Genomic DNA, 13,632 nt, shown 5'->3' on the forward strand with positions numbered 1-13,632 from the left:
CTTGTTTAAGGACCCGTCAATGTACACCTGCGTCAGACGTGCTTGTGTAGCGTCTCGGGTGCGTCATAAACATACATTGTTAGGTCACTGTGTACAGTTAAATATAGTTTAATACTTAATCTCTAAACACATCTTGAGATCTCTTAGTTTGGATTTGCGCTCCATTTTTTGTTAAATTAATCGCACTGAATTAACGCGTTCAATTGACATATATATATATATATATATATATAATTTGTAAATATTTAAAGATAACTATGTATAATTATTTCATCATTATATATTGAATTATTGTTATATGAGGGGCTTTTTCAGCAAATATTTATATATGCGATTAAATGTGATTAATCGCGATTAATTAATCGGGACACCATGTAATTAATTTGATTAATTTGGGCACTGTTCTACTTTATTGAAATTAGGGAAACAAGCGATTATTTTGATAATCAACTAATCTAACAATTATTAGAACGATTATTCGACTATTCGGGCAATTATTTTGTACTGATGTTTCAGTAGCTCTTAACCGATTACTCAGCTTGTGCCTCGACTTAAAAGGTTGTATTAAATGTGCTTACTAACAATAAAATGGACAAAATCATCTTTTAAAAATACCTCTAAATAATTCCCTAAATAACAAGGGGAAAAAACTTGGATACTTGTTTAATTCAGTAAAAAAAATCACTGCAAAACAAAAAGTGTTTTTGTCTTGTTTTCCATTTAAAATTGATGAGTTTCATTCTGTGTCATTTGAGGCATCATTGAGTCTGTGTCGTGTATTTGGCGCCATCTCCTGGTGGTCATATGTAACATTGTGCTTCATGTGGATTATCTAATGATCTATACGTCTGATTATCTTGTGTGTGGACTCGTTTGAAGGATAATCACAGACTCTAAATAATGATATGATATTTTTACGTTCCGTTTATTTTATTTTAAGTTATAAACGAAAACGCGCCATATAAGCAACACTAACATAATTATCAAAGACATATACTTTGCAATTACTCACTACATTTTTGTCTGTGAGTGCAACAAATACCCTTCGAGAGCTTTCCAACAACATATGACACATGGCTATTTAATCAGTTTGATGTTTTTACTGAGTGCAATAATATGTACATTGCAGTTTCATTCTGTGTCATTTGAAGCATCATTGAATCTGTGTGATGTATTTGGCGCCATCTCCTGGTGGCCATATGTAATATTGTGCTTCATGTGGATTATCTAACGATCTATACATCTGATTATCTTGTGTGTGGACTCGTTTGAAAGATAATCACCTCCTCTAAATAATGATATGATATTTTTACGTTCCATTTATTTTATTTAAGTTATAAGCGAAAACGCGGCATATAAGCAACACTAACATAATTATTTACATTTATGCATTTGGCAGACGCTTTTATCCAAAGCGACTTACAAAGCCCTTATTACAGGGACAATCCCCCCGGAGCAACCTGGAGTTAAGTGCCTTGCTCAAGGACACAATGGTGGTGGCTGTGGGGATTGAACCAGTGACCTTCTGATTACAAGTTATGCACTTAGCCCACTACACCACCACCACCACTACCACTCCACCACTTATCAAAGACATATACTTCGCAATTACACACTAGAGCGTCTAAGCTTTTAAACAATACCTATTTTGTATTGTTCAAGACTGTAGTTATTAATATATTGATTTTTCTTTTTCCAAGCTGGCCCGCCGGCATGCTTAACGATTTAAACGCCACCCCTTTCCTCTGACCTGTTTGAAGATCTTATTGGCCAGGAAGGATCCGCCTTTATCCGCCCCACCGGGTGCTTTCTGCAGTGTTTCGGGAGAGACGAGGGTGGGGTTTGGGCGCTGAGCTTCTTCCGTCAGTAACTGGATGATAACGGCTTCCACGTCGAAAAACAACACGTGCATGTCTGGATCCGTGACGTTGGTCTTCATCGCCTGGACAACCAGCGAGTTATGCGAGTATTTGGGAAGGTTTCCCTACAGGAGCAGAAAACAAGTTAAAGTGGACCAGAAAAAGCATTTGCAATTCAAGTCTTGCAAAATAAGACCCGAAAAATGCATTTAACAAGTAAAAGGGTTCAATGATGACTCTTAGAAAGACTAAAGATTACATTAAAGCATCTGTACAGGCACAGAGACTTTGAGTTAGTATTTGAAATGTGATATAACGACATCGTGTACAGTCATCGATCCAAAGCAAACCTAGCCTTAAAATGAACAACTTTACAAGAGACTGCAAGAAAAATGTGTTTGAAACAATCTTTACTGGAGATGTTGAAACAACAAAGAGTTCAGGTCAATGGTTTTGCTCCAGCAGTTGTTAAACTGTCTATGATGAAAAAGAAAAGGCCAGAACTGTAAATGTACAACAAGAGAAAGTGACAAAGTTTAAGGGAAAGTAAAGACACGGGCAGTTCATATTTCTCCCCAAAAACATAGGAAAACAACGTATATTTTGCATAAAAAATATGTAATACAAAAAAAATCTCATGGTCCTAAAAACAAGCATATTTTAATATTTCCGCCAAACATAATTTCTAATTTCTTTCTTCTGATTTTGGGGTGAAATATGACCTGGACCTGTTCTTGACACACACATGCAAAGACACTTGAGATTCCCTAAAACGTTGTTTTATTTTCTCATTGTTGTCATTTAGCAGATGCTTTTTATCAGACTTAAAATGCAGCTCATTATAACAGCACTAATTACAAAGTGCTCTTCAAATCCATTCTTCAAAAGTTCCTCGAGATAATGTTTTTATTTGATGATGTGTGTAATAATCTCTAATGGTCATTAAGCCTCCAGCATTCATTTCAACTCATCTGCTTTCAGTCGGGCTGGTATTAAATAGCGAGCTTGCTAATTGTTATTCAATGTTGATTTGATGACCAAAGCACCTGCGATCCATAAGAAACATCAGAGAGGATGTTTACGACCGGTCCGTTTTATATGCACATCAATCCAGCGATTCACTTTCTAACAAACATGTATCGGGCTTATGCTGAAGTGTGATTTTGGAAATGGGGTTTAATAACACAAAATAAGAATCAAAAGACAAATACAGGCATTAATGTAATGCAAAGGTTAAATACACCGATTAAGGGCAGTGTGCTTGCAATCTCAGATACAAAGTGTAGTGGTCTCTAGACATGGCTTGGGACCCTCCTTCAAAAACATACATTGAAAGTTTGATCAATTTGTAAAGTACTATCGCACCTCTCCAAAACAAGCCACAAGATTTGAGGTATCATTCATGTCTGGCACACAAACACCGCTGGACCTCTTACATGCTGAAGGTTTAGTACTTCTGGTTAGAGGCTTTATCAAATCAGAATAGACCGAATTATGTGCAACAGTAAATAGAATAAAGGACACAACTGAGAGAATAGAGTAAACCGAACCGAATTGACAGAACTAAATAGACTAAACAGAATAGATTAGAATAGACGGAAAATAATAGAATAGAGCAGAATGGAAAAAACAGAACAGAATAGAGATAGAACAGATTAGTGTTGTCAAAAATACCGGTACCAAGTCTGTACTCAAACAAAAAATTATTTACGATACCAGAATTTCTGAAGGTACCGGGTCTACCCCTGTACCCATGCACAGACGGGAACTTTCGAACGCTCACAACAAGCAAAAGATTACAGCAAGCAAATTAACTGCTAAAATGAGAAAAATGCGAAATGAAAAGTGGGAAAAGCAGGTCATTTGAGGCTGATGAAAACGGAAACATCACAGATCAGCAAAAATCTGTTTGTAAACGCTGCTTTTGCAATTTTCTGACTAAAGGAGGAAACACATCAAACTTAATAAAGCAGCTGAAAGACAGACACCCGGATTTATTCAAGCAGCTAAAGCATATTATCATTTGCATTAGGGCAGAAACGTTTAGGCGACATTATCGACATCAATAAAAATTGATGAGAAAAATGTTCGTTGTTGAATAGCCGTTTGATCTCATTTAACGTAACATGAAATCACAATAAACTGTAACAATGACGCGTGAGAGCAGCAGTTCACGCCTGATGGAGGAAGAATTACACCGATCAGTCCAGATGCACTCAGTTTATTTTAGGTAGATCCCAAAGTATTAGGGAATGATTAAAAAAGTAAATTCAGAAGCACTCTCGTTGTGGAATAAGCGGAGGCGGAGCTCTTTAAAGGAAACATCCCGGCGTAACATCTTAAATGCAGTAAAATTGCTTTATTAAAGTTCAAATAATACAGAAGCAGCTCACGTTAATAACTATAAACTCAGAAACTGGCATTTCTCTGTGTGGTCGGCGCCTCTTCTATGAGTTGCGCGAATGTGCCAATCTAAGGGGGAGAGATTGAAACCATACCGGCTGAGAGAGACTCCGCCTCGGGTCGCTCCTCCCTCGAGCGCACACGCTAAATGCAGCTAAATTAGAACGCGACTGCTCGCGACTTTAATCATAATATGATATATCTATATATATATATGTCACTGTGCATTTCTTATCATGAAGAAAAATTGTCAATATGCAGCTTTATTAATAAGAGAGCTCTTTACACATTAGTTTGGAAATAGTTTTTTATTAATTCTATTGTGTGTTTGTTTATTTAGGCTGTTTTTTTAGTACTTGGTAAAAACTTTAATTAAAAGTTGCAAAAGTTGAAGCAAATCTTATATAAGTGTTCAAAAATACTTTAACATACATTGTTCAGTTTTGTTATAATTAAAAAAATAATATATTTAAATTAAAGTGTTGCTCAATGGCATATTTCTGTTCTTAGTTCTGCTGCTGATGTTTTATAGACTTTGTTAATAAAAGAGTGTTGCTTAGTAACATGTTTTTGTGTTTTACTTTGGTACCGAAAATGGTATCGAGTACCGTGAAATTTCACTGGTGTTGGTACCGACTACTGAAATGTTGGTACCGTGACAACACTAGAACAGATTATACAGAATAGACACCATAGAACAAAACAGACCAAATAGAATAGAACACAAAAAACAGAATTACAGAATAGAGCAGAACGAATGAAATAGAACAGAACAGAATAGAAAAGGAATAGAACAGAGAAGACAGAACAGTATACAATAAAATAGAATAATAATAGAACAGAATGGAACAGAACAAAACAGTACAGAAGACAGAAAAGAACAGAATAGACTTAAAGGAATAGATCACCCAAGATTTTACATGCTCTCATAATTCACTTACCCTGATGTGTTTGACTGTCTTTTAGAAGATAGAGCTCCGACAGGTCCACACGGGTGCCAGCACTTTGACGGTCCAAAATCACATTTAGGCAGCATAAAAGTAATCCACACGACTCCAGTCGATCAATGAATGTCTTTTGAATTGAATCGATACGTTTGTGTAAAAAATAAACGAAGACATTCATTGATCGATTGGAGTCGTGTGGATTACTTTTATGCTAAGGTCCATCAAAGGTCCATCAAAGAGCTCTATCTTCTTGTGTTCTTTATTTGTGTTCTGCTGAGGAAAGACAGTCATACACATCTGGGATGGCATGAGGGTAAGTGAACAATGAGAGAATTTTCATTTTTGGGTGAACTGTTCCTTTAATGGAACAGAACAAAAAACTGAATCACAGAACAGATCAAATAGAACAGAAAACATACAAACAAAATAGACCAGAACTGATTAAAACAGACAGAGCAAAATAGATAGAACTTAACAGATCAAATAGAACAGAACAGTCAGCTCTAATTAAATAGAGTGGAACAAAACAATGCAAAACAGACTAGAATAGAATATAAATAGAAAAGGAATAGAACAGAGTAGACAGAATCGTATATAACAGAATAGAATATAAATAGAAAAGGAATAGAACAGAATCGTATATAACAGAATAGAATAATAATAGAACATAACAGAACAAAACAGCACAGATGACATAAAAGAACAGAAAAGACTAAATAGAACAAACACAAAACAGAATAGACAGAACTAAACAGACAGAAAACAATAGAAATAACAAAATAGACAGAACAGAATAGAAAGAACAAAACAGACAGAACACAATAGAAAGAACAAAACAGACAGAACAGAACACAATAGAAAGAACAAAACAGACAGAACAGAACACAATAGACAGAACAAAACAGACAGAACACAATAGAAAGAACAAAACAGACAGAACAGAACACAATAGAAAGAACAAAACAGAACACAATAGACAGAACAAAACAGACAGAACACAATAGACAGAACACAATAGAAAGAACAAAACAGACAGAACACAATAGAAAGAACAAAACAGACAGAACACAATAGAAAGAACAAAACAGACAGAACAGAACACAATAGAAAGAACAAAACAGAACACAATAGACAGAACAAAACAGACAGAACACAATAGACAGAACAAAACAGACAGAACACAATAGACAGAACACAATAGACAGAACAGAACAGACAGAACACAATAGACAGAACAGAACAGACAGAACACAATAGAAAGAACAAAACAGACAGAACACAATAGACAGAACAGAACAGACAGAACACAATAGAAAGAACAAAACAGACAGAACACAATAGAAAGAACAAAACAGACAGAACACAATAGACAGAACAGAACAGACAGAACAAAACAGACAGAACACAATAGAAAGAACAAAACAAAACACAATAGACAGAACAAAACAGACAGAACACAATAGACAGAACAAAACAGACAGAACAAAACAGACAGAACACAATAGACAGAACAAAACAGACAGAACAAAACAGACAGAACACAATAGACAGAACACAATAGACAGAACAAAACAGACAGAACACAATAGACAGAACAAAACAGACAGAACACAATAGAAAGAACAAAACAGACAGAACACAATAGACAGAACAGAACAGACAGAACACAATAGAAAGAACAAAACAGACAGAACACAATAGAAAGAACAAAACAGACAGAACACAATAGAAAGAACAGAACAGACAGAACACAATAGAAAGAACAAAACAGAACACAATAGACAGAACAAAACAGACAGAACACAATAGAAAGAACAAAATAGAACACAATAGACAGAACAAAACAGAACACAATAGACAGAACACAATAGAAAGAACAAAACAGAACAAAATAGACAGAAAGGAACAGAACAAATAGAACAGAACATAAACAAACAAAATAGAACAGAATAAAATAGATGAAACAGAACAGTACAGAATAGACTGAACAGAACAGACAGAACAAAGCCGTACAGAACAGAACAGATTAGAACAGAATAGACAGAACCGAACAGACAGAACAAAACAGACAGAACAAAACAGACAGAACAAAACAGAACACAATAGACAGAACAAAACAGAACACAATAGACAGAACACAATAGAAAGAACAAAACAGAACAAAATAGACAGAAAGGAACAGAACAAATAGAACAGAACATAAACAAACAAAATAGAACAGAATAAAATAGATGAAACAGAACAGTACAGAATAGACTGAACAGAACAGACAGAACAAAGCCGTACAGAACAGAACAGATTAGAACAGAATAGACAGAACCGAACAGACAGAACAAAACAGACAGAACAAAACAGACAGAACAAAACAGAACACAATAGACAGAACAAAACAGACAGAACACAATAGAAAGAACAAAACAGACAGAACACAATAGACAGAAAAAAAACAGAACACAATAGAAAGAACAAAACAGAACACAATAGACAGAACACAATAGAAAGAACAAAACAGAACTAAATAGACAGAAAGGAACAGAACAAATAGAACAGAACATAAACAAACAAAATAGAACAGAATAAAATAGATGAAACAGAACAGTACAGAATAGACTGAACAGAACAGAGAGAACAAAGCCGTACAGAACAGAATAGAACAGATTAGAACAGAATAGACAGAACCGAACAGACAGAACAAAATAGACAGAACAAAACAGACAGAACAAAACAGAACACAATAGACAGAACAAAACAGACAGAACACAATAGACAGAACAAAACAGACAGAACACAATAGAAAGAACAAAACAGACAGAACACAATAGAAAGAACAAAACAGACAGAACACAATAGAAAGAACAAAACAGAACACAATAGACAGAACTAGACAGAACAGACAGAACACAATAGACAGAACAAAACAGACAGAACACAATAGAAAGAACAAAACAGAACACAATAGAAAGAACAAAACAGAACACAATAGACAGAACAAAACAGACAGAACACAATAGAAAGAACAAAACAGAACACAATAGACAGAACTAGACAGAACAGACAGAACACAATAGACAGAACAAAACAGACAGAACACAATAGAAAGAACAAAACAGAACACAATAGAAAGAACAAAACAGAACACAATAGACAGAACAAAACAGACAGAACACAATAGAAAGAACGAAACAGAACACAATAGACAGAACAAAACAGACAGAACACAATAGAAAGAACAAAACAGAACACAATAGAGAGAACAAAACAGAAAACAATAGACAGAACAAAACATAACTAAATAGACAGAAAGGAACAGAACAAATAAAACAGAACATAAACAAACAAAATAGAACAGAACAGAATAAAATAGATGAAACAGAACAGCACAGAATAGACTGAACAGAACAGACAGAACAAAGCTGTACAGAACAGAATAGAACAGACAGAACCGAACAGACAGAACAAAACAGACAGAACAAAACAGACAGAACAAAACAGACAGAACACAATAGACAGAACACAATAGACAGAACAAAACAGAACACAATAGAAAGAACACAATATACAGAACAGAACAAAGCCGTACAGAACAGAATAGAACAGAATAGACAGAACCGTATATAACAGAATATAATAATAATAGAACTAAATAGAACAGAATAGAAACAAACAATAACAGATCAAATACAACAGAACACAATCAAACAAACAGAACAGAGCAGAATAAAATAGAGAGAACAGCATAGATCAAATAGAACACAACAGGACAAAACAGTACCGAATAGACAGAACGGACAGGACTAAATAGACAGAACAGAACAAAACAAAACACAATAGACAGAACAGAATGGACAGAAAAGAAAACAACCAAACAACATAGAACAGAACAGATAGAACAGAACCCAACAGAATACAATACGTCAATTTTTGACCCTCTAGCACAGAATTCACTGCTGTGGGTCTCAGTAGCACATGTTTTCTGTCTGTCTGATTGACACTGTTGAGTGTTCAAGAATGGGCACTTAAATGATAGTCACCTGTGTGTGTGTGTGTGTGTGTGTGTATATATACCCTTCTCTCCTTTAGCTCCGTCTCACTTCTGCTCAGACAGTTTTTCCAACACTAGAAACACACACGGCATCATTAGGACTAAGAGCGCTCTGTCCCAGCATCACTCTGGACTATTTTTAACACATCAGATGAGATGAGACTCATTACAGGACACCTGATCTCAGATCAGCTTTCTCAGACACTTTCTGCAGGACTAAAGACACATGCCTTAGATTTCAAAAGCCATCATATGATGCTTTCAACAATGCTTTAACTGAATATTACTGCAGAGTGCATTAGATGAGTTTAGGGCTTCAAAATTACACACATATGCAGGACGTGGAGTACCTTGTGAAGCCTAGAAGTTGAAAAATGCTTGTGAAGCAGTTCTATTAAAGGGTATTGCATTAAATTATTTAAAATCACCCTTATGTTCAACTAACTAATAAACCAATATGATTTCCTTATTTAAAAAATGGTTTAATATTTTACATAATACATTCATATGGTTTTATCTTTCAGTAAATGGTGTAAAACCCCCTTTTTCAAATCACTCTTCTGTCCGACAGACAGTCTGAATTATGGAGAATGATGACATCATGAGTCATCGGGTAATTCTAAGTGTCTGTGTGTAATTGTCTGCACAGATGAAAGCACACTGCCCTCTAGAGGAGATTTAATATATCTGCTGTTAAACAAGAGATGCATATGTTTTCTCTTTCTGATAGTGTTTTCCAATTTACAAACCCTCCAAACTATTTACCATTTAAGTTGTGGTTAATGCAAACAATGCAAAACATATTTTGTTTTCTTTTGATTGTGGTCTTGATGAGATTTACCCAATAACACTGTACAGCTGCAGTTAAATGAATGTGTCTCTGACCTCACAGATGCATTTGCTTGTAGCTTTAAAATATACACTTTTGAAAGCCTTTCAGAATTAACACAATCCAACACAGTAGCTCACTGCAGTATTAGTTAACAGAGTGAGAAAAGTGTGTTTGCAAGTGTGCAGTAAAATCAACGCTAGCAGACCAGTGTCAATGATAAAAAACGTTTACAAACAAACAAACTATAGAAACAATACAGCAGGTCCTTATTAAATCAATACACACACTCACACACACACTCACACTCACACTCACACACAAACACACTCACACACACACACACACACACACACACACACACACACGCACGCAAACACAAACACACTCACACACGCAAACACAAACACACTCACACGCACACTCACACACTCACTCACTCACACACTCACTCACACACTCACACACACACACACACACACTCACACACACTCACACACACTCACTCACACACAAACACACACTCACACACACACTCACACACACAAACACACACTCACACACACAAACACACACTCACACACACACTCACACACACACACTCTCATACAAGTGTAAAAAAAAAAAACATTTCACTCACAAACACTTTAACAATGTCACAAATGCCACATAGCACAAGAACATCTGTATTATAACACCACAAAAAAAGCTAAACAGGGACATAAGCAGGGACAGATTATGATTTTTTACATCATGCAGACATGATTTTAGTAATAAGATTTCACAGAATGAGTTTCATTCTGTGTCATTTGAGTCATCATTGAGTCTGTGTCGTGTATTTGGCGCCATCTCCTGGTGGCCATATGTAACATTGTGCTTCATGTGGATTATCTAATGATCTATACATCTGATTATCTTGTGTGTGGACTCGTTTGAAAGATAATCACAGACTCTAAATAATGGTATGATATTTTGTGTTCTGTTTATTTGTCGTGACGTTACAAGCGAAAACGCGGCATACGCGCAACATCAACACAATTGTCAAAAACATACTTGGCTATTACTCACTATATTTTTGTCTGTGAGTAAAACAAAAGGATGGTTGAGTTATACACTTTGAGAGCTTTCCAACAATATATGACACATGGCTATTTGATCAATTTGATGTTTTTATTGATTGCAATAATATGATCAGTGCAAATTTGTTTCTAAATTTGGCCAAAACGAGGTACCTTTGAAGGCAGCATAACCCTGTTGACCACCTTCAGAGGCAGCTTACAAGTTTTGGAACAGAATGAGAGATAGATAGAAAGAAAGAGAAAGAGAGAGAGAGAGAGAGAGAGGTCTATAGTCGGAGAGTGTGATTGCTGGTGGTTATGTATCATTACCGCAGATGGGTGTGTGTGTGTGTGTCCAATAGACGCTCAGCGAGTGAACAATAATGACAGATCTCCTTCAGACTACTCTGTCATTTGACCATCAGTATCACACAATAGACGAGCACATGTGTGCATAAGACGATTCTGACACACACACTCTGGCGAGCATCACTATTGCTCATAGTTGCCATTATTGATTTGAACAAACTATTACGCTTCATTAAACCAATCAAGGCACTGGGGGTGGAGCAAGCACCTTGAGTGTTTACTGTAACATTTGATTGCTACATTGTCTTATTGCTTATTAATAACTTCATTACTGATAACTGGCGGCAAACGTGGGAGCGTTAAAAATGTGTCTCTGAATGCATACAGGTGTACACACCCTCTAAAACACACACTGTTCTCACCTTGTCAGCGTTGTCGGCCGCGAGCAGGTTGGTGGCGAGCGTCTGTAGTTTGTGTTGTGCCATGTTCTTGAGCGCGGCGAGACTGCGGCGGGTCATGGCCTGTTTCAGATTCACTGCAGGGTGATTGAGAGAGTCCAGCGCAGCGGGTACCACCTCATCACATGCGTTCAGTATCTCCACCGCAGTGATGCCCATCACACATCGGTCCAGCGCTCCTGCACAAATGAAACAGACCAGATGTACTTGTCTGTCTGTCTAACTATCCATCGATCCAAATTGCCCCACCTGGCACAGCCTGAACACCAGATAATCCCATTACACTCATTACATTGTGTGTGTGTGTGTGTGTCCTGTTCAACTCAGCTCTTATAATACACGACTGGGTCAGAGCATCGCTGAAAATGCAAGACTTGTGGGGTGCTCCTGGTCAGCACCTACAGACAATGGTCCGAGTAGGGACAAAACACAAACCGGCGACAGGGTGTTGGGCGCTCAAGACACATCGAGCCGCTAAGGCAATGAAGGCTATCCCGTCTGGTCCGAACCGACAGAAGGTCTACTGTGGCACATGTGTCACAACACACAATGCATTGTGCATGGGGCTGCGTAGACACAGACCGGTCAGGGTGCCCATTATGACACGTTCACCGCCAATAGGACCTACAATGGGCACAAGTGTCGGAACTGGACCTTGGAGCAGTGGAAGAAGCTCGCCTGGTCCAATGAGTCCCGGCCGTGTATGTGCACACCTTTTACCTGGGGAATTGAAGGCACCAGGATGCACTGTGGAAGGGAGTGTGATGCTCTGGGCGATGTTCTGCTGGGAAACCCTGGGTCCGGCCATTCATGTGGACGTCAATTTGACGTGCACCACCTACCTAAACATAGTCGCAGACCAGGTACACCCCTTCATGTCAACGGTATTCCCTGATAGCAGAGGCCACTTTCAGCAGGATAATGCGCATTATTAACATGATAAAGAGTTCAAGGTGTTGAACGGGCCTCCAAATTCCCCAAATCTGAGCATCCATGGAGGCCTCGCAACTTACAGGACTTGAAGGATCGGTTATGTCTTGGTGCCAGATACACCCCTTCAGGGGTCATGTAGAGTCCATGCCTTGGTGGGTCAGAGCTGTTTTGGTGGCACGTGCTGGACAAACTGCATTTTAGGTAGAAGGTCATAATATTTTGGCTCATAAATATATATACCCCCTATCATCCCTTGCTGTCCCCTGGAACCCATTTTGAAAACCCACCTGTGTCCATCTGCCACACGTAGACGGATCCGTCTGAACATCCGACCACCAAATAATCATCACACGGCCTCCATTTGATCACCTGGATGGGGAACAGATGCCTTGAGGCCAACATGATGCACTTCCTCTCTCTCATACTCAACAGTCCCACGGAGTGATCGCTGGCCACTGAACACACACAGTGCTGCACACGCGTCTACAGACACACACAGAGACAATGAGAAAAGATGAGTTCACCTTCATGAACATCAATGACAGAATTCATTTTTAGAAGCAATCCCTTTAATAAAAAATAAAGGTAATTTTCATCCTAAACATTGTTCAAACATGACATTCATTTGGTCAGATATCATGACGCTGTAAATTCAAAGATCCCTCTCTAAATCGATTGTGTCTCGCTTCATTCACCCTGAATAAAACAGCTGCTGTCAGCGACTCATAAAATGCCAACGACGCCGTCTGCGCGAACTAAATAACAACCGAAAAGTCAAGAGGGAGTCGAAACCT

General features: G+C 37.6%; 1 protein-coding gene across 4 annotated transcripts in view; it reads right to left on the reverse strand.

The window, feature by feature from the left end:
• Window positions 1-13,632, reverse strand: part of LOC127627827 (WD repeat-containing protein 7-like) — a 143,501-nt gene that overhangs the window by 103,866 nt on the left and 26,003 nt on the right. For all 4 annotated transcript variants that reach the window (XM_052104399.1, XM_052104398.1, XM_052104397.1 and 1 more), the window contains 3 exons: window positions 13,126-13,321; window positions 11,870-12,084; window positions 1,751-1,984 (listed from right to left, as the gene is read on the reverse strand). In XM_052104399.1, the coding sequence (XP_051960359.1) occupies window positions 1,751-1,984; window positions 11,870-12,084; window positions 13,126-13,321 (645 nt within the window). The remainder of the gene's footprint in view (window positions 1-1,750; window positions 1,985-11,869; window positions 12,085-13,125; window positions 13,322-13,632) is intronic.

Source organism: Xyrauchen texanus, chromosome 34 (genome assembly GCF_025860055.1).
Source record: "Xyrauchen texanus isolate HMW12.3.18 chromosome 34, RBS_HiC_50CHRs, whole genome shotgun sequence".
Lineage (NCBI taxonomy): Eukaryota > Metazoa > Chordata > Actinopteri > Cypriniformes > Catostomidae > Xyrauchen > Xyrauchen texanus.